This window comes from Ursus americanus, chromosome 7, assembly GCF_024610735.1.
Source record: "Ursus americanus isolate L20-20 chromosome 7, mUrsAme1.1.p, whole genome shotgun sequence".
In the NCBI taxonomy this organism is placed as follows: Eukaryota; Metazoa; Chordata; class Mammalia; order Carnivora; family Ursidae; genus Ursus; species Ursus americanus.
In genome coordinates, this window is record NC_142133.1 from 22,717,215 (window position 1) to 22,741,344 (window position 24,130).

The 24,130-nt window shown below is 40.8% G+C and overlaps 1 protein-coding gene across 1 annotated transcript in view; it reads left to right on the forward strand.

Moving 5' to 3' along the window:
• Positions 1-24,130, forward strand: part of EML6 (EMAP like 6) — a 275,854-nt gene that overhangs the window by 120,200 nt on the left and 131,524 nt on the right. Inside the window, exons 6-7 of the mRNA XM_087863403.1 lie at positions 5,042-5,227; positions 6,790-6,925. Coding sequence (XP_087719529.1) covers positions 5,042-5,227; positions 6,790-6,925 — 322 coding nt within the window. The remainder of the gene's footprint in view (positions 1-5,041; positions 5,228-6,789; positions 6,926-24,130) is intronic.

The window sequence follows — 24,130 nt, forward strand, 5'->3', positions numbered from 1 at the left end:
GAATTTCTTTCCAATGTTAGTGTGTGTGCTGCCAAAGAAAGCACAGCAGTAATTTCATATATTGGAATTTATTTCAAGGAAATCGTTAGAAATATGAACCAAGGATGGGTTCATGGTTGAATAACTTACCAAAAGCAAATAAAACCAGACAAAAGAAGACCTGAAGCCACCTAACTTCCCCCAGGTGGTTAAATAAAATACGGTATATCCATTGGAAGAAATACTGTGCAATCATTACAAGTCATGGTTTAGATGATTATTTAATGTTGTTAGGAAATATGCAAGATTTATTTACAGTCTACTGGGTGAGGTAAATTTGTTTTGATTTTTTTTTCTTTTTACTTTAGAAGTAATGTATGTTTTCGTGTAGGAAATAAATTGGAAAGAGATCCCAAAATGTTAAACAGTTAATGCTAGGTGCATGAGTTAATTACATTCTTTGTTTAAAAAAAATTTTTTTTAAAGATTTTATTTATTTATTTGACAGAGATAGAGACAGCCAGTGAGAGAGGGAACACAAGCAGGGGGAGTGGGAGAGGGAGAAGCAGGCTCATAGCAGAGGAGCCTGATGTGGGGCTCGATCCCATAACGCCGGGATCACGCCCTGAGCTAAAGGCAGACGCTTAACCGCTGTGCCACCCAGGCGCCCCTATTTTTAAAATTATCTTACAATAACCTATATTTCCAAAATAGGAAACAAGTAATGAAAAAACAAGACAAAAAGATAAATCTATAGGTTCTATTATTCAAAGGTATCAAGTGTCCTACCAATATCTTAGGGCTTCATTAACATTCTGTTATCCTTGTGCAAAAGCCTGAGGGTATGTTTGCTCAGATACAGGCACTTTTTCCTTCAGCAGCAGTTGGAGGGTCTGTCATTGTTTTATGTAGTCCACCTGGAATACGCTTTAAATTTGATAAACATTAGTTGCATACCATGTGAAGGACTGAAAACTAACCCTATTTTCAATTTACTTGATGTATAGCAATTAAAACATTAAAACAGAACACTCTATAAGAGAGGCAAAACCAAAATTCTCTAGTAATAAAGGAGAGATCCCAGCTCTTTAGGGGAATGTTAAGTGTTACAGGAGGGGGATGGTATTTGAGCCCAGCCTTGGTGGGTAGGTGGGTTTGGTGGGGGAGAGCTTGGAAAGCAGCAGAACCCAAAGGAGGGGGAGGGGTTGCATCAGTCAGGAGTTAATGGGGAGGCTTTGGTCACCCACAGAATCTTAGGACTAGGGAGCAGAAAGGTCCTTGGCCAACATATGTTCAAAGATGATCAACATTTCATCACTGAAGACCCTCTTTTCTAATTTTCCTAGGAAACCAGTGATTTGAAAAATTTTGGCCAGAAAATAACTAGCCATTAAATAATAATTCCCTTTACAATTTTTATTAATCAACGATATCTGTATCTGCCAACATGAGTTTCTCATCACTCTAACAAATTGCAAAGGCATTGAATTGTTCTCTTACCCATAATCAAAGAATTATGTGAGATCATGATAAGCCTGGTTTCCATTAGGCTCCGGTGGCTCTCTGGAAGTCAGGGACTCTGACCCCAGAGCCATCATCCAGCCTGCATATCCTACAGTGAGGAAGCCAAGACCTAGGAGGTTATTTGACTTTGAATCCTCATCATTCTCTCCTTCTACTTGACTCTGGGAAAGCTATTTAATCTCCCTGAGGCTGAATTTCTCTCAAAAAACAAAACAAAAACCCAGAGGGTTGTGGATCACTACCTTCTGAATTTATTAAGAATTGTATTAAACAGCGTGTGTTTATTGTGCCAGTAAGGGCACAATAATGTTAATTTTTTCCCCTTCTCCTGGAATCACAAATACGGTGGCACAGATAAGATTTAAATCCAGTCTCTGGAAGAACTCTTTCCACTTGGAAATTATTTCTTCAGTGATCTATCTTGGCCTGACTTTACCCCTCAAGAACAGATTATGAAAAATAACAGATTAGCTGCTTAATTGATGATTTCTCCAGCTTCTTCCCTATTTCTTTCCATCCTTGGTTAACTCTTTTAATCAGTTTTAAAACAGGCACATAAAACCCTGGAACTTCATTTGAAAACAGAGCTGTTTATCCCATTAAATTTGTTAATTATGTTTTAGTAGACAGGCATCTTTTCCTTTTAAAAAAAAAAAAAGATTTTGAGAGAGAGAGTGCACAAGCAGAGGGAAGGGCAGTGGGAGAGGGAGAAGCAGACTCTCAGCTGAGCAGGGAGCCCAATGAGGGGCTTGATCCCAGGACCCCAGCATCATGACCTGAGCCAAAGGTAGACACTTAAACAACTGAGCCACCCAAGTGCCCCCTGGCATCTTTTTTGAAACAAAAATAAGTATTTTTACCTCAAATGGAATAATCTGCAAATGCCCATCCAGCCATCTTTATTAATTTTGTTTAGAAAGAAATCCACAACAAGTTTTAGCAGCCTTCAACAAATATTTTCACTATCTGTATTTTCTACAACCAGTTCCAGGATCTCCACCTTTCTCCCCCAGACCTCCTTAACAGCAAATGGATGATTCCAGTCACAAGTTGAATGCAACAATCTTTGATGCACTCCAAGAATATATTTTATGTGAAATTGTGTAGCTACGGTGAAATCCTTTCTGTTTTTGCAAATTCCCAGTGTTTGCCAGACAGGCAAATTTCAATTACCTGGAGTGAGTGCTTGAGAACAGTAGCAGCTGAGCGTCGTCATGCTTGCTTGGTTTCAGAGCAAAGGAGCGTACCACGTCAGTGGGTATTGTTGATCCTTCTCCAGTCCCTAGTCATACACAGAAGGGACATTGGACATTACCTAGAGCCAGGTAACTGCAGACTACCTGCCGGCTCTAACAAAATTAGCATTACAACCTGGGAATGGAGACTGGGGAAGATAAACAATGTCTGTTCATTGGATGTGGATTTACTGATGTGTTGCTACCCTAAATTGTCCCTGTTTTCCCAGTAGGAAGTGCTTCTCAAGAAGAGAGAATCAGAGATTTGCCACTTCTACAAAAAATCTCTTACTATCCTGGCATTATATGTGCCTTTTTAGAGATTTGATTATTTGGAATGTTTCATGTTGGCATTTTTCCCTCCTCCTAGAGGATTTAATCAGAAAACGTTTGTGTCTGAGGCTGATGGTCTCTCTTTGCTTTGTGGTTGTCCATTGGAAATATTTCAGTAATGTAGGTGTTGTACGTAAGTGATGAATCACTGCGTTTTACTCATGAAACCAATATGTATGTTAACTACCTAAAATTTAAGTTAAAAAAATTTTAAAAAATATTTCAGTAGCTCAGAGGTGCACATTCTAAGTTAAATAATAACTGCAAAATAATTACTCTTCTTTAGGGATACTGATTACAAAATTATTACTCTCCTTTTAATCTTCATGTGTGGGAGACATGGTGAGAAAAGGAAATGCCTACCTTCTCGGGTTTTTGGCATGTTCGTACTACCAGCAAGTGTTTACATCTAGTAGTTTGTTCAGGTTCCAAGTTAATGCTTGAATGTTAAATGTTTTCCCAAAGCTTAGACCTGACCATCTTTTCCCCAGATCTTTTTGTTCTTTCCGCGTGTACTTTTCATAGAAGTAGTAAGTGCCCAAAGAAACCAATCACCAGAGTCGGTACTTGCCTCCTTAATGAGAGAAGAATCCTGTAATGTCCCAAGTGGTTGCACACCTGCCTCTCGTCCTCCCTAAGGGCCACCTCCTCCACGGCCACCAGGGTCCCAGACCCCCGGGTGGTACAACCATCCCAGAACTGCTTCCCTCAATACTTAACTACTCTAAGAGGGCCGCCCTTTTTCCTCTCCTACAGGCACAAAATATTTGACTTGTCACTGATTTTTCCTCACACTTTTTTTTTTTTTGTCACTTGGGTTTGCCTACTCCTGCCTTCCCGATCCCCGATGTAACTTCTTCCTCCCCACTGATCCGAGTCCTACCCTGGCTCATTCCAAGTAATTCAACACGGTTCTCTGTTTTTGAATTTTCTTGCCATTTGTGTGTAGTCTGAATACGCTGCCTTGAAATTGTCTCTTGCTTTTTATGTGTCTCCATTAGATTTAAAGTTCTCAAGGCAAAGATCAGGATTTCAGTATTTTCTCATGTAAGACACCCGTTGAACTCTTACCTTCAGCAAACCACGTTGGCCCCTTTGCCCTCACTTCCAAATAGGGGATGATAGGAATAGCTGCTTTAGCCTGTTCTCAGGGGTATTATGGAGACCAAATAAATGTAAAGAGCCTTTATAAACTGAGGGGCTATATACACAGCAGGACAATTGTACCAGTTCATACATTTAAAAACCATGTCAAAGCAAAATACTCAATTTCTGTATAACCGTGGAAGTCTTGCTATTGCTTTCTACAAAATAGTTTAAGCTTTATGCTTAATGATTCTGCCACATGATAAATTATGCAATGAAAACTGAAAAGCTTAATCAGTTATTTGGCTATATGGAAAGATAAGTCCTCTTTAGGAAACTTTTTGAGCAACATTTCTACAGTGAAGACATCACATTTTTTAGTTAGAAAAGCATTATTTCTAAATACACACACACACATCCTGCAGAAAAAATGTCTAGAAGATACATCAACACATTAGCAGGACATTGTAGATATTTCAGTTTTCCTTTTCATACTTCTCTGTATTTCTAAACTTCTCTACCGTGAACCTATCCTGCCTCTGTAATTTGACTAAAAATTAAAGACCTGATGATTCGTCCACTTTATTCCAACTCTGAGAACATTGACCTTTTGTATGTAATCACCATTAAGCAATTAGTAAAGTTTGGGAATTTTACAACTTTGGGATTTAAAAAATACCATTAAAAGTTTTTCTTACGCTGCTAGTAGTTGGCTAAATGGGTTCACAGTCCTGTTGGTTGCAGTAGGACAAGTGAAATGACGTGTGCCCAGGTCAGCGCTCGCAGATGACGCACCATGTACTGAAATAGAAGCAAATACCAATAATGTGGGGCTTCAGAATGACCACGTTATTTTTGGATCTATTCATTCAATCACTTTCCAGTTTTGGACACTCTGTGGAAATGCCCTGACTGCAAAAAGAGGGATATTTGGCAAAACGGGGGATCTTCAGACCATCCTTTGCCTTGCATGTGCCAAAGAAGACATCACCTATTCTGGTGCTTTAAATGGAGACATCTATGTCTGGAAAGGGCTCAATTTGGTCCGCACCATTCAAGGAGCACACAGTGTAAGTATGTGGGTGTGGATATTGGGTGATTATTAAATAACTTGACATCACAAATATATGTTTTTTCCTGTTGCTTTAAAATCCGCAGACTCTAGATTTCCCCAATTATTTTTGATTGCCTAAAAGAAATGTTTCAAAAGCTTAATAATTTAGCCTTCACCTCAATTATTGATTGGTTGAGTAGTGTTATTCACCAACATCTGGAAGAATAGAACTATTTTATCATTCTTTTCATCTTATAGATCAGTACTTTTCAAACATTAAGGTTTCTGTGAATCTCCTGGGGATCATGTTAAAATGCAGATTCTGACTCAGTAAGTCTGGGATGATGCCATTGCTGCTGGCCTGGGGCCCGTGCATCGAATAGCAAGAGTGTAGACAACTATTGTTTTTACATTGGTTAGTAAGGGTGATTTTTCCTCACTCTGAATGAGCAAGCAGCACCTCCATGTCCGAATCACAAGCTCTGAAAACACAAACAGAAACCATTGATAAACTTGTCGCTTTTGATGGTCTGCTTGTAAGAACAAGAACAAACTTCTGACCATTCTGCTCTCTTTTGACGTATATGATAATGGTTACATTGCAGTATCTATAGATGATAAAATGGAAATGCTCAGAAGAATGGGGAGATGTGAAAGCTGAAACCTATTGTAGTAAATGGAAACTGGGTAAGAAATTTTTAGAAACTCACCAAAGCTTATTGCCTCCACGTTGGTCCCCTGTTACTCTTAATATAAAGAAAAGTTGAAGCACGTCTTAGCAAAAGAGCTGTGAAATTTTAGATCTTTCATTTTCTTGTATGTTGAACCAATGTTCTTGGCTCCACTAATTATGAAACAGCTCCTAAAACAATTCAGAGGTCAGTAGTCGTCCTCATGCATGAAAGCAGCTGCCTTAGTAACCTAATTTCACACTAGCTCTTATGTCAACAGTATATCCTTGTAGCACTTTTCAATAGACCAGGTAAGATATTTTCCTGTGGAAAATTATCTTTAAGTTATGAAACTATTGCCCATGGTAAAAAAAAGCATCTTCATATAATCCTTAACAAACTAACACAAATGTAGTTTGTCTTCAGTTAGGCTTAGGCGGTGCCTTCTTGAGCTCATTGCGTGCATTTCAGGCACCTGCTTACCAGTGAAAGTGTTTATGTTCCTAGCCAGCATATCTTTGCTTGATTATTTTGAGTGGCAATTTATATGAAACACCTCCATTGTTGCCTTTTCTTTATAAGGATCAGTAGTCACATAAAGGAGTTTGATCTTCATATCTACTTTAACCAAGGAATTAGTGAATTTTTTTTTTTCAAATTGCTGTCAGTTTAGTTAATGGTAAAGGAGCATTTGAACTAATTTGCTTTGGTGGTAATTATAATTAATTTTTGATCTACCCAAAATGAAGGGTATTATAAATGGCTGCTTGGTCTATTGTCAGAATTTCAGTAGAGAACAACGTATTTAAATATTTTTTTGTTTTGTTTTTGCCTTTTCTTTTATTGTCAAGATCCAACTATAATGACTATTTAGAATCATTGCAGTATTGTCTGCCTTACTCAACAGGCTGGCATCTTTAGCATGTATGCTTGTGAAGAAGGCTTTGCCACTGGTGGACGAGATGGGTGTATTCGATTATGGGATACTGATTTCAAACCAATAACCAAAATTGATCTCAGGGAGACAGAACAAGGATATAAAGGTAATATACATATTAATACCCATAACCCTCAGAATGTCAAACACAATGTGAAGCTCTGTATTTATATTTGTTTCTCTGTACCCCACCTTATTCTAGAAAGGATTTAAGGCAGTTTACATAAATACATTGAAAGAAGATCATAAGTGTGTTAAGAATAAATGGATACCCCTTCCTCCTCATTTGCATGAAGGTATCTGCATGTACTAGCTATGGTCCTTCTACAAAGATCAAGAACACAATGAGAAAACCACTGAGTGGTATCCTGGGAAATGGGTCTTTGAGTTATAAAACTGGGAAATTCTGGACAAGTTGGTGACCCTAAATGAGACCGCTCCCAGACTCTGAAAATAAACAGGAAATAATTGACAGGAAAAACAAGACCAAAAAAATAGCTTTAAAGTAGTAGCCCATATTAGTGGGATCAGCGCTGGCTGCAGGAGCCAAGAGCAGGGTCTGGGGCCCCCTGCAGCAAATGAACAGAGCCCCCCCTCCATGTGCTTAGTCTATGAATACCACTGTGAATTCATCTTAATGTCTCTGTTTACATCTCCACTTGAAACTCAAGCCGAAAATCTTTATCTGTGAAAATGAGATGATAAGCCTATTGTGAGAATTTTAAAAGATGTATGTAAACGGCTCTGTATTCCCTGGTACAGATCCTCAGTATATTGTAATAATAACTAATATTTATTGAGTGCTGATGTGCCATAACTTACTCTAAGCACTCTGTAAGTACCGTGAGTCGTGCTGTCCACAAGGTGAAAAGTGCTGAGATGAGAGAGAAATTTCCTGAGAATCTTCCTAGCGAGGACTCTGACACGAGATCAAAAGTCCTCAAAAGGCATGGAGCAAGCTATTACTCATCAGGTTCTTTTTCACGAAGCCCCTTGATACAGGCTGATGGCAACGTGGCCACAGAGGTTCTTCCAAAGGCCAAATTGTCTGGCGATGCTGAGAGCTCTCTGCTGGCCTGAGGTAGCTTCCAGACGACTGAGAGAAGAGTAGTACCTATTCTTCAGGTCATCCTCCTTAAAAAATGTTGTTGTCAACCAAACCTTTCGTAAAAATTAGGCAATAGGAAAGTGAGCCGGATATTGTATTCTTATATGTACCCAGAGGCCAGCTTCGTTAAATATCTATTAAATACAAAAAGTGAGCCAATCTGGAGATTGGATTGTTGTTTTCTTACGGAAGCCCAGGATCTTGGTTTAGATGCATATCTGAATACCAGGCACAGGGGTCAACAGTGCAAGTTGTAAAATTTAGGGCCCGCTTCAGTGCATTGACAAGGAGACAGCCGAGGCCCTTAAGTTCTTTGCCACAGAGATGAGCCAGTATAACTTTATCCAGAAGAAAGGGTTTCAGGCAGATAAGAGCAAGTCAGCACCCAGAAGAGCAAAACATGTTAGTAAAGCAGCAAAAATGTTTGACCTTGAATCATGAAACTTCTTGGTGTATATTTCAAGTAAACTGAGAGCAAATCATATACTAGATAACGGAGAGTTAACGTACTAGGTGGGGTTATTGACCATGAACTGGCTGAATGTTGGGGAGCATCAGCCAGCAATGATTATTCCTTTCTGGCGGTCATTTCATCTAGCTCATCCAGAAACTGTACCGCATGATTAAATTTTAGAGTGGGTATCCGAGCAGAAGCCATATTTACCCTGTACTTCTCTCTTTGATACGAGTCCTTGACTTGGGGCTCTCGAAGCCAGTGCAGAATGAGCATCCAGGTAACCAGGGTTTATGTTGATTGCATGGCCAACTCCTGTCCCCCAGAGTCAGAGGAAGACGGTCAGGGACGCCCTGCATTTTGTGTCAGTGTCAAAAGATTCCCACACACCTGCCCTTGCCAAGGTCAGAGCAGACACAGGTGGTACACGGTAGACAGGAAGCATGCCTGCACCTCACAGATGCGGCCTATAGTGCCTGGGCGTAGAGTTTGTCAGAGAGATTGGCATGCCCTTGTGGATGGATGACCAGAGAGACAAGAGCCTCTCCTTCCGTGGGAGTAACAGACCGTGCTTTTTAAAAGATCTTAAAGACCATGCTGCTGTTTGAGCCCAAGGGAGCCTTGAGAATTTGTGCCATTTCTCAGATGGCAGCCATATTCTTGCCACCTTCTTGATTTTTACAATGACTCCTCACTACCAATATTCTTATTTTCTTAGTATTTTACTTTAAATTGATTTTAATATAGCTCTCTTTTTTTTTTAACTTTTCCTCACTATAAGCAATAATATCCATGAAATCATGGTTTTAATATGTTGTTAATATTTTTTTACTCATTAAAATGCTATTGAAATAAAAAATTTTGCCCATGTAGTGTCCTCCCCTCCACTCCCATCAGTGGCGCCTTTGCCTGTCACGCTTTTGACAACACTATAACAGAAGTCCACTATGTACCGTCAATCCAAAGAAATGTTGGCATCCATTCCAGCTCTCAATGGAAAAACAGGGTGAATGAAAGCCTAGTTGAAGTGTTGGTAACAACCCCAGATCCAGCCAATGTTCCCCAGTCCGTGTGGACAGGGCCATGCCGGGGAAACCTCCAAGAGGCTCTTCTGCCCTCCGCCCAGCCTTGGTGCACTCTCACCCTGAGGCAGGGAAGGGGGCTGTTGAGTTCAGAAGCACCTTTGCTGAGCTTAGAATGGGGAGAGGTTCTCAGAGTAGCCCTGTCCGTGGTTTTCTCAGAAGTGGCCCCTCTAGGATACACGGAGGTAGGAGAGAGGCCAGTGTGAGGTAGGAGACCCAGCACAAGGAGGGGAATTAAGACATGTAGGGTATGAGGAGAGGATTAAAAGTAATTGGAATGTAAACAGTCTTCTGATCCAGCTTCCCCTTCACTAGCCAATACCTTTCCGTTGGTCCTCTAAGCATTTGCTTAGAATGTGGGGAAAAGAGTAAAGGAACAGGGACAGAAAGGGCAGGAGAAAGGATGAAACAGGAGGAAGAAGGCAGAGTGGGCAGAGGGACGTTTGGAAGTACTTTATCCCACTCCATCCCCCCTGAAAGAAGTCTTGGCTTTCTCCTCCACCTTCAGTCCATTGGCCTCAAAAATGGAAACAAAATACACTTGAAAGGAGCACATTCAAGAAAAGAAATGTTAGAACGTTTTTGCTCTCGATCTGGACGTGAAACAACACGTACGGATGACTTTACTCTCGTAAGAATTTCTTGATGTAAATGAGCCTCCTTCCGCATTTTCACTTTTTGAGTAACAATGACTCTTGAGTTCACTTCCATGGAAATATAGTGATTTCTCATTTTACTCAAACAGCCAAACAGCTTTCTAAACAAATTTAGCAAGCGAATTAACCGTGGCCATGTCCCAGTGTCCATGACATAGTACTGGTATTGTGTGTTTCTTAACATAAAGTTGAAGTTCAGAAATTGCTGTTCACTAGCACTTGGACTACTTATAAAGTATACCTACTTAGTCTGCTGCCTGTGAGGCCTGCGACTGCCCCGCCTGTAGACTTTCAGATGGCAATTTCTAAGTTGTTTTATGTGAACACTCTTAAGATTTGCATGTATTTGCATCTTCTAATAACTATTAATTGCTAAACATCAAGAGAGATGGAACTGTTTGCATTAAGATCAACACTAAGTTCAGAAAAAAAAGCAATTTATTAGAGACAGTATTAATCATTTCCTCTTACATCTTTCTAGTTGAGCTTGAGCTAATTTAGACCTTTGACTTCCAGTGAAAACCGTGAAGCCCACTGTGGATTGAGGGTGAACCAGCTTCGGAGTTGGGTCATGCTCACATCAGCTTGAATCTGCAGGGCCAGAGGCGATGGTTGGGGCTTTCTGGCTCCTGCCCAAGTCTTAGTCAAACAAAATGGCCTTCATCAGCCAGGAGGATCATTCCTCAATCAAAGGAATAGTAGTGTTTCATTTACACCAACGATTTTTACATTTTGTGAGTTTAAATAGATATTTGCTGATTGGTAAGTTTGCAAATTCTTGCTAAGAAGACATAATGATATAAAACAATAATCTAATTTGTCCAGGATCCCTTATTTACACTTCTGAAAGCCAAAACACCAGGAATTCTAAAATATTTTTTTATCGAGAACAACTTTGTGATAAAATAAACATTTTAACCATTTTTAAAATATTAATTCCATTATAGTTAACATACAGTGTTACATTAGTTTCACATGTACAATATAGTGATTCAACAATTCTGTACATTAGTGCTCATAGTGATAAGTGTACTCTTAATCTCCTTCCCGTATTTCACCCATCCCCCACCCACCTTCCCTCTGGTGACCATCAGTTTGTTCTCTATAGTTAAGTCTGTTTTTTGGTTTGTATTTATTTTTCTTTGTTTTGTTTCTTAAATTCCACATGTTTGTTAAATCATATTGTATTTGTCTTTCTCTGACTGACTTATTTCACTTAGCATTATAGTCTCTAGATCTGTTCATCTTGCAAATGGCAAGACTTCACTCCTTTTTATGGCTGAGTAATATTCCATATTATATGTATACGTCATCTTTATCCATTCATCTATCATTGGACACGAGGGCTGCTTGCATAATTTGGCTATTGTAAATTATGCAATAAACATAGGGGTCCATATGTCTTTTTGAATTAATGTTTTCATTTTCTTTGGGTAAATACGCAGTAGTAGAATTACTGGAACATGTGATAATTCTTTTTTTAATTGTTTGAGGAACCTCCATACTGTTTTCCACAGTGACTGCACCAGTTTGCATTCTCACCAACAGCACACAAAGGTTCCTTTTTCTCCACATCCTCCCCAACACTTGCTTTTGTGTTTTTATTTTTAACCATTCTGACAGGTTTGAGGTGACATCTCCTTGAGGTTTTGATTTGCATTTCTCTGATGATGAGGGATGTTGAGCATCTTTTCATATGTCTGTTGGCCATCTGTGTGTCTTTGGAGAAGACTGTGCTGTGCAGAAGCTCTTTATTTTGATGAAGTCCTAGCAGTTGATTTTTGTTTTTGTTCCCCTTGCCTTAAAAGACATATCTAGAAAAATGTTGCTATGGCCAATGTCAGAGAAATTACTGCCTTTGCTCTCTTCTAGGATTTTTAGGGTTTCAGGTCTCACATTTAGGTCTTTCATCCATTTTGAGTTTATTTTTGTGTACGGTGTAGGAAAGTGGTCCAGTTTCATTCTTCTGCATGTAGCTATCCAGTTTTCCCAACAGCATTTGTTGAAGAGACTGTCTTTTTCCTATTGTATATTCTTGCCTCCTTTGTCAAAGATTAATTGATCCTATAATTATGGGTTTATTTCTGGGTTTTCTATTCTGTCCTTTTGATCTGTGTGTCCATTTTTGTGCCATTACCATACTATTTTGATTACTACAGCTTTGTAGTGTAACTTGAAATCTAGGATTGTGATGCCTCCTCTTTTGTTCTTTTTCAAGGTTGCTTTGGCTATTCAGGGTCTTTTGTGGTTCCATACACATTTTAGTATTTTTTGTCCTATTTCTGTGAAAAATGCTGTTGGTATTTTTTATAGGGAATGCATTAAATCCATAGGTTGCTTTGGGTCGTAAGGACATTTTAACTATTTGTTCTTCCAATCTGTAAGCATGGAATATCTTTCCACTTGTTTGTATTGTCCTCAGTTTCTTTCATCGTGTTTCATAGTTTTCAGAGTACAGTTAATTCACCCTGATTAAGTCTATTCCTAGGTATTTTATTACTTCTGGTGCAATTATAAATAGGATTGTTTTCTTAATTTCACTTTCTGCTGCTTCATTAATAGTGTACAGAAAGCAATGGATTTCTGTATATTGGTTCTGTATTCTGTGACCTTACCAAATTAATTTATCAGCTCTAGTAGTTTTTTGGTGGACTCTTCAGGCTTTTCTTTCTATAGCATCATGTCATCTACAAATAGTGAAAGTTTTACTTCTTCCGTACCAATTTGGATGCCTTTTATTTCTTTTTGCTGTCTGGTTGCTGTTGCTAGGACTTCTGGTACTATGTTGAATAAAAGCGGTGAGAGTGAACATTCTTTTTTTTTTTTTTTTTAAAGATTTTATTTATTTGTTTGATAGAGACAGCCAGCGAGAGAGGGAACACAAGCACGGAGAGTGGGAGAGGAAGAGGCAGGCTCCCAGCGGAGGAGCCCGATGTGGGGCTCTATCCCAGAACACTGGGATCACACCCTGAGCGGAAGGCAGATGCTTAATGACTGCGCCACCCAGGCGCCCCAAGAGAGTGAACATTCTTGTTCCCAGTCTTTAGGGGGAGAGCTCTCATTTCTTCACCACCGAATATGATCTTAGCTATAAGTTTTTTATAGATGGCTTTTATTATGTTGAGGTGTGGTCATCTACACCAACTTTGTTGAGGGTTTTTACCATGAATGGGTGTTGTAATTTGTCAAATGCTTTTTTGCATCTATTGAAATGATTATATGGTTTTGATCCTTTCTCTTGTTGATATGATGTATGACGTTGATTTGCAAGTACTGAACCACCCTTACATCCCAGGAATAAATCCCACTTGATCGTGGTGAATGATTTTTTTTAAGTATGGTTGGATTTGATTTGCTAATATTTTGTTGAGGATTTTTGCACCTATGTTAATCGGGGCTCTTGACCTCTAGTTCTCTTTTTTTGTGGTGTCTTTATTTGGTTTTGGTATCAAGGTAATGGTGGCCTCATAGAATGAATTTTTTCAATTTTTTGGAATAGTTTGAGAAGAATAGGTATTAACTCTTCTTTAAATGTTTGGTGGAATTTACCTGTGAAGCCAGCTGGTCCTGGACTTTTCTTTGTTGGGAGTTTTTTGATTACTGATTCAATTTCCTTACTGATAATCGATCTGTTCAAATTTTTCTATTTCTTCCTGTTTCAGTTTAGGGAAGTTATATGTCTCTAGGAATTTATCCATTTCTTCTAGGTTGTCCAATTTGTCTATTTTGGCACATAATTTTTCATAATATTCTTACAGTTTTTATATTTTTGTGGTGTCATTTGTTATTTCTCTTCTTTCATTTCTGGTTTTGTTTGAGTCTTCCCTATCTTTTTGGGGGGGGTGAACTGGTAAAAAGTTTATCAATTTTGTTGCTCTTTTCAAGGAACCAGCTCCTAGTTTCATTGATTTGTTCTATTATTTTTTTTTAGTTTGTTTCATCTTTTTCTGCTTTAGTCTCTATTATTTCCTTCCGACAGTTTTGGGTTTTGTTTGTTATTCTTTTTTCCAGGTCTTTTAGGTGTAAGATTAGGTTTGAGATTTTTCTTACTTTTTGAGGTAGTCCTATATTGCTTAAACTTCCCTCTTAGAACAACTTTCGTTGCATCCCAAAGATTTTGGATCATTGTGTTTTCATTTTCCTCTGTCTCCATGTATGCTTTGATTTCCGCTTTCATTTTTTAGTTGACCCCTTCATTGTTTAGTAGCATGTTATTTAACCTCCATGTATTTGTGTTCTTTGTTTGTTTGGTTTTTTTTTTTGGTATTTGTGTTCTTTCTAGATTTTTTTCTTGTGGTTAATTTCTAGTTTCATAGAGTTGTGGTCAGAAAAGATGCATGATATCTTTTTGAATTTGTTGAAACTTGTTTTGTGGCCTAATATGTGATCTATTCTGGAGAATGTTCCATGTGCACTTGAAAAGAATGCGTATCCTACTGTTTTAGGATGGAATGTTCTGAATATTATCTGTTAGATCCATCTGATCCAATGTGTCATTCAAGGCCATTGTTTCCTTGTTGATTTTCTCTGGATGATCTATCCATTGATTGTAAGTGGGGTGTTAAAGTCCACTACTGTTATTGTATTATTATTGATAACTTCCTTGATGTTTATTATTAGCTGCTTTATGTATTTGGGTGCTGCCATATTGGGTGCAGAAATATTTACAGTTGTTACATCTTGTTGGATTGTTTCCTTAATGACTAAATAGTGTCCTTCTTTGTGTCTTGTTACAGTCTTTGTTTTAAAGCCTATTTTGTCCAATATAAGTTTTGCCCTCCCAGCTTTCTTTTCATTTCCATTTGCAGGACAAATGCTTTTCCATCACTTCACTTTCATCTGCATGTGTCTTTAGGTTTGAAACAAGTTTTTTTGTAGGCAGTATATAGATGGGGTCTTGCTTTTTTATCCATTCTGTCACCCTATGTCTTTTTATTTAATGTTTTTTTAAATTTATAGTCAATTAATTAGCATATAATGTATTATTGATTTCAGAGATACAGGTCAGTATTCATCAGTCTTGTAGCCAGTGCTCATTCCATCACATGCCCTCCTTAATGTGCATCACCCAGTTACTCCATCCCTCCACCCCTCTCCCCTCTAGCAACCTTCTGTTTGTTTCCTATGATTAAGAGTCCCTTATGGTTTGTCTCTCTCTCTCTGGTTTCATCTTGTTTTATTTTTTCCTCTCTTCCCCTATGACCCTATGTCTTTTGATTGCAGTGTTTAGTCCATTTACATTCAAAGTAAGTATTGAAATGTACATACTTATTGCTGTTTTGTTACTTGTTTTATGGTGGTTTTTGTAATTCTCTGTTCATTTCACTTGCTCTCTTCTCTCATAGTTTGTTGGCTTTCTTTAGTGATATACTTGTATTCCTTTTTCTTTATTTTTTGCATATCTGTTACTGGTTTTTATTTTGTGGTTACCACTAGGTTTTATATAAAATCTCATGCACAGAGCAGTCTATATTAAGTTGGTAGTCACCTAAATTTGAGCCTGTTCTTTACCCCTCCCCCCACCAAGTTTAAGTATATGGTTTTATACTTTACATCCTTCTATTTTGTGAATCCCTTGACTGATTTTGTAGATATAGTTATTTTTTGTGCTTTTTGTTTCCTACTTTTCTTACTCCTATTATGGTCTTTCCTTTCCCCTCAAAGAGTTTCCTTTAACATTTCTTGTAGGTTTGGTTTAGTGATCATGAATTCCCTTAAGTTTTGTTTGTCTGGGAAACTATCTCTCCTTCTAGTCTGATAAGTAGCTTTGCTGAATATTCTTGGCTGTAGGTTTTTTTCCTTCAGCACTTTGAATATATCATGCCACTCTCTTCTGGCCTGCAAAGTTTCTGCTGAAAAATTAGCTTATAGTCTTACAGGGGTTCCCTTGTTTGTAGCTGTTTTCTTTTCTCTTGCTACTTTTAAAATTCTCTCTTTATCGCTACTTTTCACTTTAATTCCTAGGTGTCTTGGTGTGGACCTCCTTGGGTTGATTTTGTTGGGGACTCTGTGTGCCTCCTGGATCTGGATTTCTGTTTCTTACCCCAAATTCAGGACAGTTTCATATATTATTTCTTCAAATAAATTTTCTATCCCCTTTTCTCTCTCCTTTCCTTCTGGGATCCCTGTAATGCAAATGTTATTATTACACTTGATGGTGTCACTGAGTTCCCTAACTCTATTTTCATTTTTTATTACTTTTTCTTTCTCCCATTCAGCTTGATTGCTTTCCGTTACTCTGTCCTCTAGGTCACTGATCATTCTTCTGCCTCCTCTAGTCTACTACTTGTTCTATCTAGTGTATTTTTCATTTCAGTTATTGAGTTTCATCTCTGATTGGTTCTTTTTTTTTTTTTTTTATCTCTTTAAGGGTCTCACTGAGGTCCTCCATTCTTTTCTCAAGTCCAGTGAGTATCTTTGTGACATTTACTTTAAATTCTCTGTCAAGCATATTACTTATCTCCATTTCATTTAGCTCTTTTGCTGTGATTTTGTCCTGCTTTTCATATGGGGCATGTTCCTCCATCTCCTCATTTTGTCTAACTCTCTTTATCTGTTTCTCTGTCTCAGGAAAGTCAGCTATGTCTCCTGTTCTTGAAACTTATGGTGGTCTTATAAAGAAGAGGTCCTACGGTGCCCTACATGCAGTGCAATGTCCCCTGTTCACCAGAACGTTGCTTCAGGGGTGTCTCCCATGTGTGTTGTACGTGCCCCACTGTTGTGGCTGAGCCACTTTTGCCTTCAGTCTAGTCATCGAAATAGGTCTCTTTGCATGTTGTAGGCAGTGTTTGGTCTCTTGTGTTGTTAGTGGGCCTGAGTCCACCTTGGGCTTGAGTTGCATCAGAACAGGCACTTGCCAGAGACGCAGTAGACTGAACTACAGGAAAACATGGGGGTGGATTATGTGTTGTTAGCAAGGTTTGCATAGGTCTGCTGTGGAAGGGACCTGGAGCTGAGGCCTGTCTGGAAGGGGGCATGTCCACAAGGGAACACAAAGGTGCAGCATGGTGTTAGCAAGTTAGGTAGGAGTGTTGGTGCTGCTGTGCTGGTTCCTGCAGGGGTCCATGTGTCTAGTGTAGGGGTGGGGGAGAGAAATGGTGCCTGCCAGCTCCTGTGTTCCTGGAGAAGTCTCCCAATGATCTCTGCCCCTCCAGCATGCTCTGAGATTAGTAAACAAATTTCCTTCTTGTATAGTCCAGGCATTTTTCAAACTGCTGCTTTTATGCTGTATCTCCACAGAGCTGTTTGTCGTGCTCTTTAAGGGTGGGGACTCAGTTTCTTCTCACTCTCTTGGCTCTCCCAGGACCGATTTTTTAAGTTCCAGGTTTTAGGGGCACTGTCTTTAAGAACTCACAAAATTCAGTGCCTCTGCATTTCAAAGCCAAATGTTTTGGGGATTCATCTTCCCTGAGTGGGATTCCTGGTATGAGGGTCTGTTTTTCTCTTCTCTGAACCTACAGCATCTCTCCCTCCCGTGGATAGTCCTGTGGGTCCGTTTAGTTCCCAACTGCGTGTCCACCCTTCCTATCCTCCTCATTGTGGCCTCTTACCTATATTTAGCTGTGGGGAGTTTGTTCTGCCAGTCTTTGGGTCCTTTTCTGGATTACTTACACTGATGTGGGTGTTATCTAGTTACATCTGTGGGTCACGGTGAGCTTAGGATCTTCCTACTCTGCCGTCTTCCCCAGAAATCCTCCATTTAACCGTTTCTAAGTGCATCAGTGGCATCGGTTACGTCCATTCACATTGTTGAGCAACTACCAGGACCATCATCTTCAGAACAGTTTTCATCTTCCCAAACTGAAACTTCATGCCCATGAAACAGTCTCTCTCCTTTCTGCTCTTCTTCCAGCCCCTGGCAGCTACCATTCTGCTTTCCATTTCTATGAATTTGCCTATTTCAGTTACCTTGTTTAAGTGTAGTCACACAGGATTTGCTCTTTTATGACTGGTTTATTTCTCTTAGCATAATGTCTTCAGGATCATCCACGTGGTAGCATGTGCCAGAATTTCCTTCCTTTTTAAGGCTGAATAATATTCCATCGTATATACCACATTTTGTTTATCCATTCATTTGTGATGGACACTTGCGTTGCTTCCACCTTTTGGCTATTGTGAATAATGCTGCAGTGAACACAGGTGTACAAATATCTCTGAGACCCTGCATTCAATTCCTTTGGATATATATCTAGAAGTGGAATTATTGGATCATATGGTATTTCTATTTTTAATTTTCTTGAGAAACTGCCATACTGTTTTCCACAGCAGCTGTACTATTTTACATTCCTATCAGCATTGCACAGGGTTCCAGTTTCTCCACATCCTTGCCAAGTCTGTCTTTCTTTTTTTAAACAGCAGCCATTCTAATAGTGTGAAGTGGTATGTCATCATGGTTTTGATTTGCATTTCCCTAATAATTAGTGTTATTAAGCATTTTTCATAAGCCTGTTGGCCATTTATGTATCTTCTTTGGAGAAATTTCTATTCAAGTCCTTTGCCTATTTTAAAAGGCCTATAGTTTGGTTTTTTTGTTGCCACATCTTGAGAGTTCTTATATATCCTGAATATTAACCCCTTATCAGATATGTGGTTTGCAAATATTTCTTCCCATTCCATAAGTTGCCTTTTCACTATGTTGATTGTGTCTCATGACGCATAGAAGTTCTTAATTTTGATGTAGTCCAATTTATTTTTTTTGTTACCTGTGCCTTTGGTATCATATCCAAAAAAATCATTGCCAAAAATACTGTATCATAAAGTTTTCCCCCTATGTGTTCTTACAATAGTTTATAGTTTTAGCTTTTAGGCTGTTTAGGTCTTTGATCCATTTTGAATTAATCTAAGTGTCCAACTTCATTGTTTGTTTCCCCCAAAATATTTTTAATAACTAATTTAGCAGTGAAACTTAACTTACATGAGACTGTTTATCTTCATATGTCTGAATATTCTTACACATCGCTGCAGAAGTATTTGATTTCAAGGTGCTGCTCCAGACCACATTGGCTATATTATATTACATGAGTCCAAAATCCAAAATGTTCTGAATTCCACAGTGCAACTGACCCCAAGGAACTGGATCAGATGGTATTTCTAAGGAATCTCGGATATATGGGATGGTGGAACCCCCAACATATTTTTCAGTGAAAATTTCTGGAATTTGCAAGGTGGTAGACATTGGATGTCAGCATGTAGAACTCTCACCCTATGGATGAATACAGTGAGGTCAGGTCATGGGCATCCACCTAATCGTACGATTTGGGCTCTAACTTCTATCTCACTTCAAACTTAACAAGGCATTTTGAGTCAGATCATTTTTTTTTTTTTAATTTGACAGCACAAGCAGGGGGAGCGGCAGGCAGAGGGAGAGGGAGAAGCAGACTCCCCACTGAGCAGGGAGCCTGATGTAGGGCTCAGTCCCAGGACCCTGGGATCATGACCTGAGCCAAAGGCAGTTGCTTAACCAACTGAGCCACCCAGGTGCCCAGAGTCAGATCATTTTTAAAACACATTTATGATCGGCATAAAATAATGAAGCTTAAATGACTTACAGTGATAACAAGAAAGCCAAAAATAATTCTTTAAACCAAGGCAACCAAAGTGAATTACATCAATGGTAATAAATACTTGGAGATACTGGTTGTAAATGATCATGTCTAAAGGACTATGGTAATTATTCACATACTATAAGGTGTGTTATATATGTATTCATTCAATAAACATTTATTAAGCATCTACTAAGTGTCAGATACCTACCTAGGAAGTGGATAAACTCTTCTAAAAAGCATGTTTTAGGCATTTTATTGGAGTTTTTTGTGTACTTACTTTAACTTTGAGCACATATTTGTCGAATTGTGGTTCTGTCTAACATACTATATAAACTCCGAATCCAGAGATATCTTGTATTGGGTCAAGCAGCATTCCCTCAGCACTAAGCAAGAGTAGAAGGCCAAAGTCCCCAGGATGCAAGATGCCCCTTCTTAGACTTTTCACCACTTCTGCTGCCCCATTACTGGCCTGAACCACTATCTCTCACATAGATTTCTGCAGTTGCTTTATACCTTGTGGCCCTGCTTCAAACATTATTCTCAGAATAGCAGCTAGAGGGATTGTTCAAAATTTACCTGAGCCAATTCACATTATTCTTTCCCCAAAGAAAGAATCAAGTCCTCAGATGGCCTGCCAACTCCTCCCCCTCGTACCCCCTGTGCTCCTAGGCTACTCCCTCTGCCTGCAACACTGTCCCCAGGGATCTGCAGGATTACTGCCCTCCCCCTCTTCAGGACTTTGCTCACATGAACCTGTCCTGATGCCTTATTTAAAATTGAAACCCACTCTGCCTCTCCTACCCCAGGCACTCCCCATCCCTTCTGCCAGATCTGCTTCTCACCTTGTAACAAACAATATGATTTGCTTTTTATTATGTTTGTGGCTGTTGTCTGTTTCCGTAAGAGCAGGAATCTCTTTGTTCGCTGACGCCTCTCAAGGGCTTAAAACAGTGCCCGGCACCTGCAGGTACCTTGGAAACAGCTGCTGATGGAGGAATGAAGAGTGCGTGAAGAGGAGTGTGAGTGGCTGGGGCACACAGCCTTGGGGAGGAGCACAAGTGACCAGGACACAGAAGGGGACACACAGCTTGGTTCCTTTCTTTGTGTCATCCTGCTGTGTTCAGGCCTAAGCCCTAAAGACCAGTGATAGGAGGTCAGAGAAGGCTCTAGGGAGGAGCCTATCATGGCCATCACGTCCGACCCGTCATCCTGTTGTGAGCACAGAGCAGGTGGGTGGGGGACAGGATGGAGGGTGGGAATCCAGGGTATTCTGCCCCACTCTTTATTCTTCTTGATGCTCTTCTTCTTCCTCAGAGTATATTGAGGATCACGGAGCTAAGCTGTTCTCAGTCATGGATGATTTTGTCCCCCTGGAGGATAGTTGGCATTGTTGGGAGATGTTTTTGATTGTCACAACTGTGGAGTGCTCCTGGCCTATCCGAGGAGGGCCCAGGGACACTGCTGAGCCTCTTCTAGTGTCACTTTGCTGGGATCAGCGCCGCAAGGAAGAACTATCCAGCATTCAGTGTTAACAGTGCTATGGCTGAGCAAACCTGGTACAGAATATTCAAAAGACTAACTTAAATCTGAGAACACCCTTGTTTATAATGGAAACAAAGCAGGCACCTTCTGTATTTCTCCTGGTTCCTTGGCTGGCTTCCTTACTTTCCTCTGTCTGCCCCCCATCGTGCTTGGGGCCCTGCCACCTGCTGCACTGTTTTTCCGCTGAGAATGTGGTGGTACTGCCGGGGACCAAACACGAGCAGGAGGTGGGGATGGCAAAGTAGGCTGCCAACAGACACGGTGGTGTTTTGTTCACCCTCGGGTGGAATGTGGTGTCAGACAAGCAGAAGCTTACCGTCTGGTTCGTCCTGATAGTCGTTCCCCTCTAAATGTTCTTCCTGAGCACGTCCTAGATGAAAACCAGCCTGGGTGTTTCTTGGCTGGGTGGGCTTGGTCATGTGTTTCTGTCTTCTGAGGTCCTGTTAAGCTGTGTGGATGCTTCAGAGTTCCTGTAGCCACAGGATTTGGGATCCTGCGCAATGAACGTTGAAGTAGCCATGGGTTTGGTCAAGAGTAACTTTCGTTATGAATTCCGTTGGAATTCTCAGGCAGAGAGCCCTTGTAGATATGAGCAGCAGGCCGTGGGCCTTTGGTGCAGCAGGCCAGCTGCAGGCTAATTTGGGACTAGGCCCTGCCCAGCCTGTGGCGAGGCCCCACGACCCCCGCAGCAGCTCCCGGGGCCCACTCTGCCAGGCGCTCTGTGTGCAGGATCCCATTTAATCCTTAACCACAGGGTCCCCAAGCACAGCAGCTCCCAGGGCATGAGATCCATGTGGTCACTGGCTCTCCTGCCCAGAAGGGCTCTGCACTTGGTTAGTGCTTTGCTGTCGCCACCTTGAAATTCTTAATCATTTTTCAAACAGGGGTCCCACATTTCCACTTTGTATTGAGCTCTGCAGATCGTAACGCCAGGCTTGTCACCTGGTCATCTGTGCTCATGAGTCCCTGGAGAGACTCCCTCCCTCTTGTTCCCAGACCGCCTTCAGCACTACCCTTAGGACATCAGAACTGCTGGGAGGGCCAGGGGTCCCTGGCCTGCTCCAGACCCCTCTGGCGGGGGGGGGGGGAATCAAGGGGACTCAAAGGTCCCTCCTGGCATTTCCACTTCCTCTCCCTACACTCCCTCTTCCATCCGAGTGAACCATCTCTCGTGAGTGCTTTTTTATTACCTTTTACCTCTTTACCGAGGGTGCTCCTTAGTATGGCATCTTTAATAAGATTGGGTTTATAGGAAAAAAGCCCTCACCATATCTTGTTTAAGTTTTGGTACCGTGTCCTAGGAGCACATCCACAGAGAAGGGCATTACCTTTGTGGGGAAGAGTGTTTGCTCCAGACTTGGACTGCCTGAAGCCTCATTTTTGGTATTGCTTGCTCACTCTGGGACTTTGGGCAATTAATGTACCCTGTCAGCGCTATAATTTCCTCATTTATCCGATAGGTATTTACTGTCCCCATTTAGGGCTGGTGTTGTCCACAGGGACTCCTCTTGAGCTATTGTGAGCATTCCTGGCATACATGAAGGTTCTGGGCCCAGGGCTGAGTAATGTCAGTGGGGATCCTTTCTGCCCCTTTACACAGCTGACTTGGATTTGACTTCTCAGCGTTGCACTTTCTTTTTGCTTTCTGATCAACCGAACGTGGGCGCTCTCACGTGCTAGGGCAGAGTTGTCCGACCTGTGGCTAAAGAACCATTGCATTAGAACCAGCTGGTGGTGCAGCCTGGAAATCTGAATGTTCAGCAGTGCGACTGAGAAGTCTGATGAGACAAAGTAGCTTGGGAACGGCTTGGTGGTGGTTCTCAACAAGGGGTTCTCAGCCCTGGGGATCTAAACATACCTATGCCTAGCCCCACTCCAGACCGACTGAGAGGAGTTTCTGGCTGGGGTTCAGGACCCCATATTTTTAAAAACACTTTCCAGGTAGATTAGGATGTGCCATGAGGATTGGAGTCCCTGCTCCTGGCCTTTGCCGTAGACCAGGCCTAGGAGCCCTGGATTCAAGAACACTATTCTGTGCTCCCCCTGCCCGCCACACCCACACCGTCATCCCTTCTCGGGCCAAATAACCGGGGGGAAAAGGCCATTTTATTCCCCAGGTGGTTTGTTCTGTCTTGGTGTGTTGGACCTAGCCTTTCCTTCTGAGAGTCTGTGGTGTCAGCACATCAAAACGGCGAACAGACAACACATAAGCTGTAACACAGGGAGGCAGCTAAGAGGCTCCAGGGAAGGTGTATGCCGCAGTTTCTTCACCGCTCCTGGTGTGAACCGCGCGGGGCTGGAACCTGACTGCATATGCAGCAAGGTGCTCTCCGCTGAGACTAATAACAATTTGCTGGTTAAGATAAGAACAACTCCTATTTATTAATTTCCTAAGTGCCAGACCATGGGTCAAGTGTTTAAATATATGGTTGTATTGATTCCTCATAACAGCATTGTGAAGTATGAGTGCCAATATTCTCTCCCCTTCACAGGGAAACTGAAGATTGGAAAGACTGATGGCTTGCCATAGCGCAGCTGGGAGGGGCTGGGGCTGGCGTGTAATTCCAGTCTGTGTACTTAACCGTTCAGTGAGCCAATGAAAAATAAGCAATGTCCTTTAGGTCTGTGTTGATATTCTTGATATTCATGGGCTAGATCTACCCATGCCCTGGTTTCAGGGCATTCACCAAAAGGATTAGAAAGATGCTGTTTACCACTGTCTGGTCTGAATACAAAACGCAGCAAGCAGCTGGTGAGATTTTGGTCTTTGCCTTATGATTTTTAAGTGGGTGGTTGCTCTTTACTGCCATCTGCTGGCTATCTGGACCAAGCACAGGCCAGAGCCCCACATTTCTCATAGAGGAGCGTCCGAGAAGGCCACCTCTACAATTCAGCAAAATGCCTTCTGCTCATACTGTCAAAAC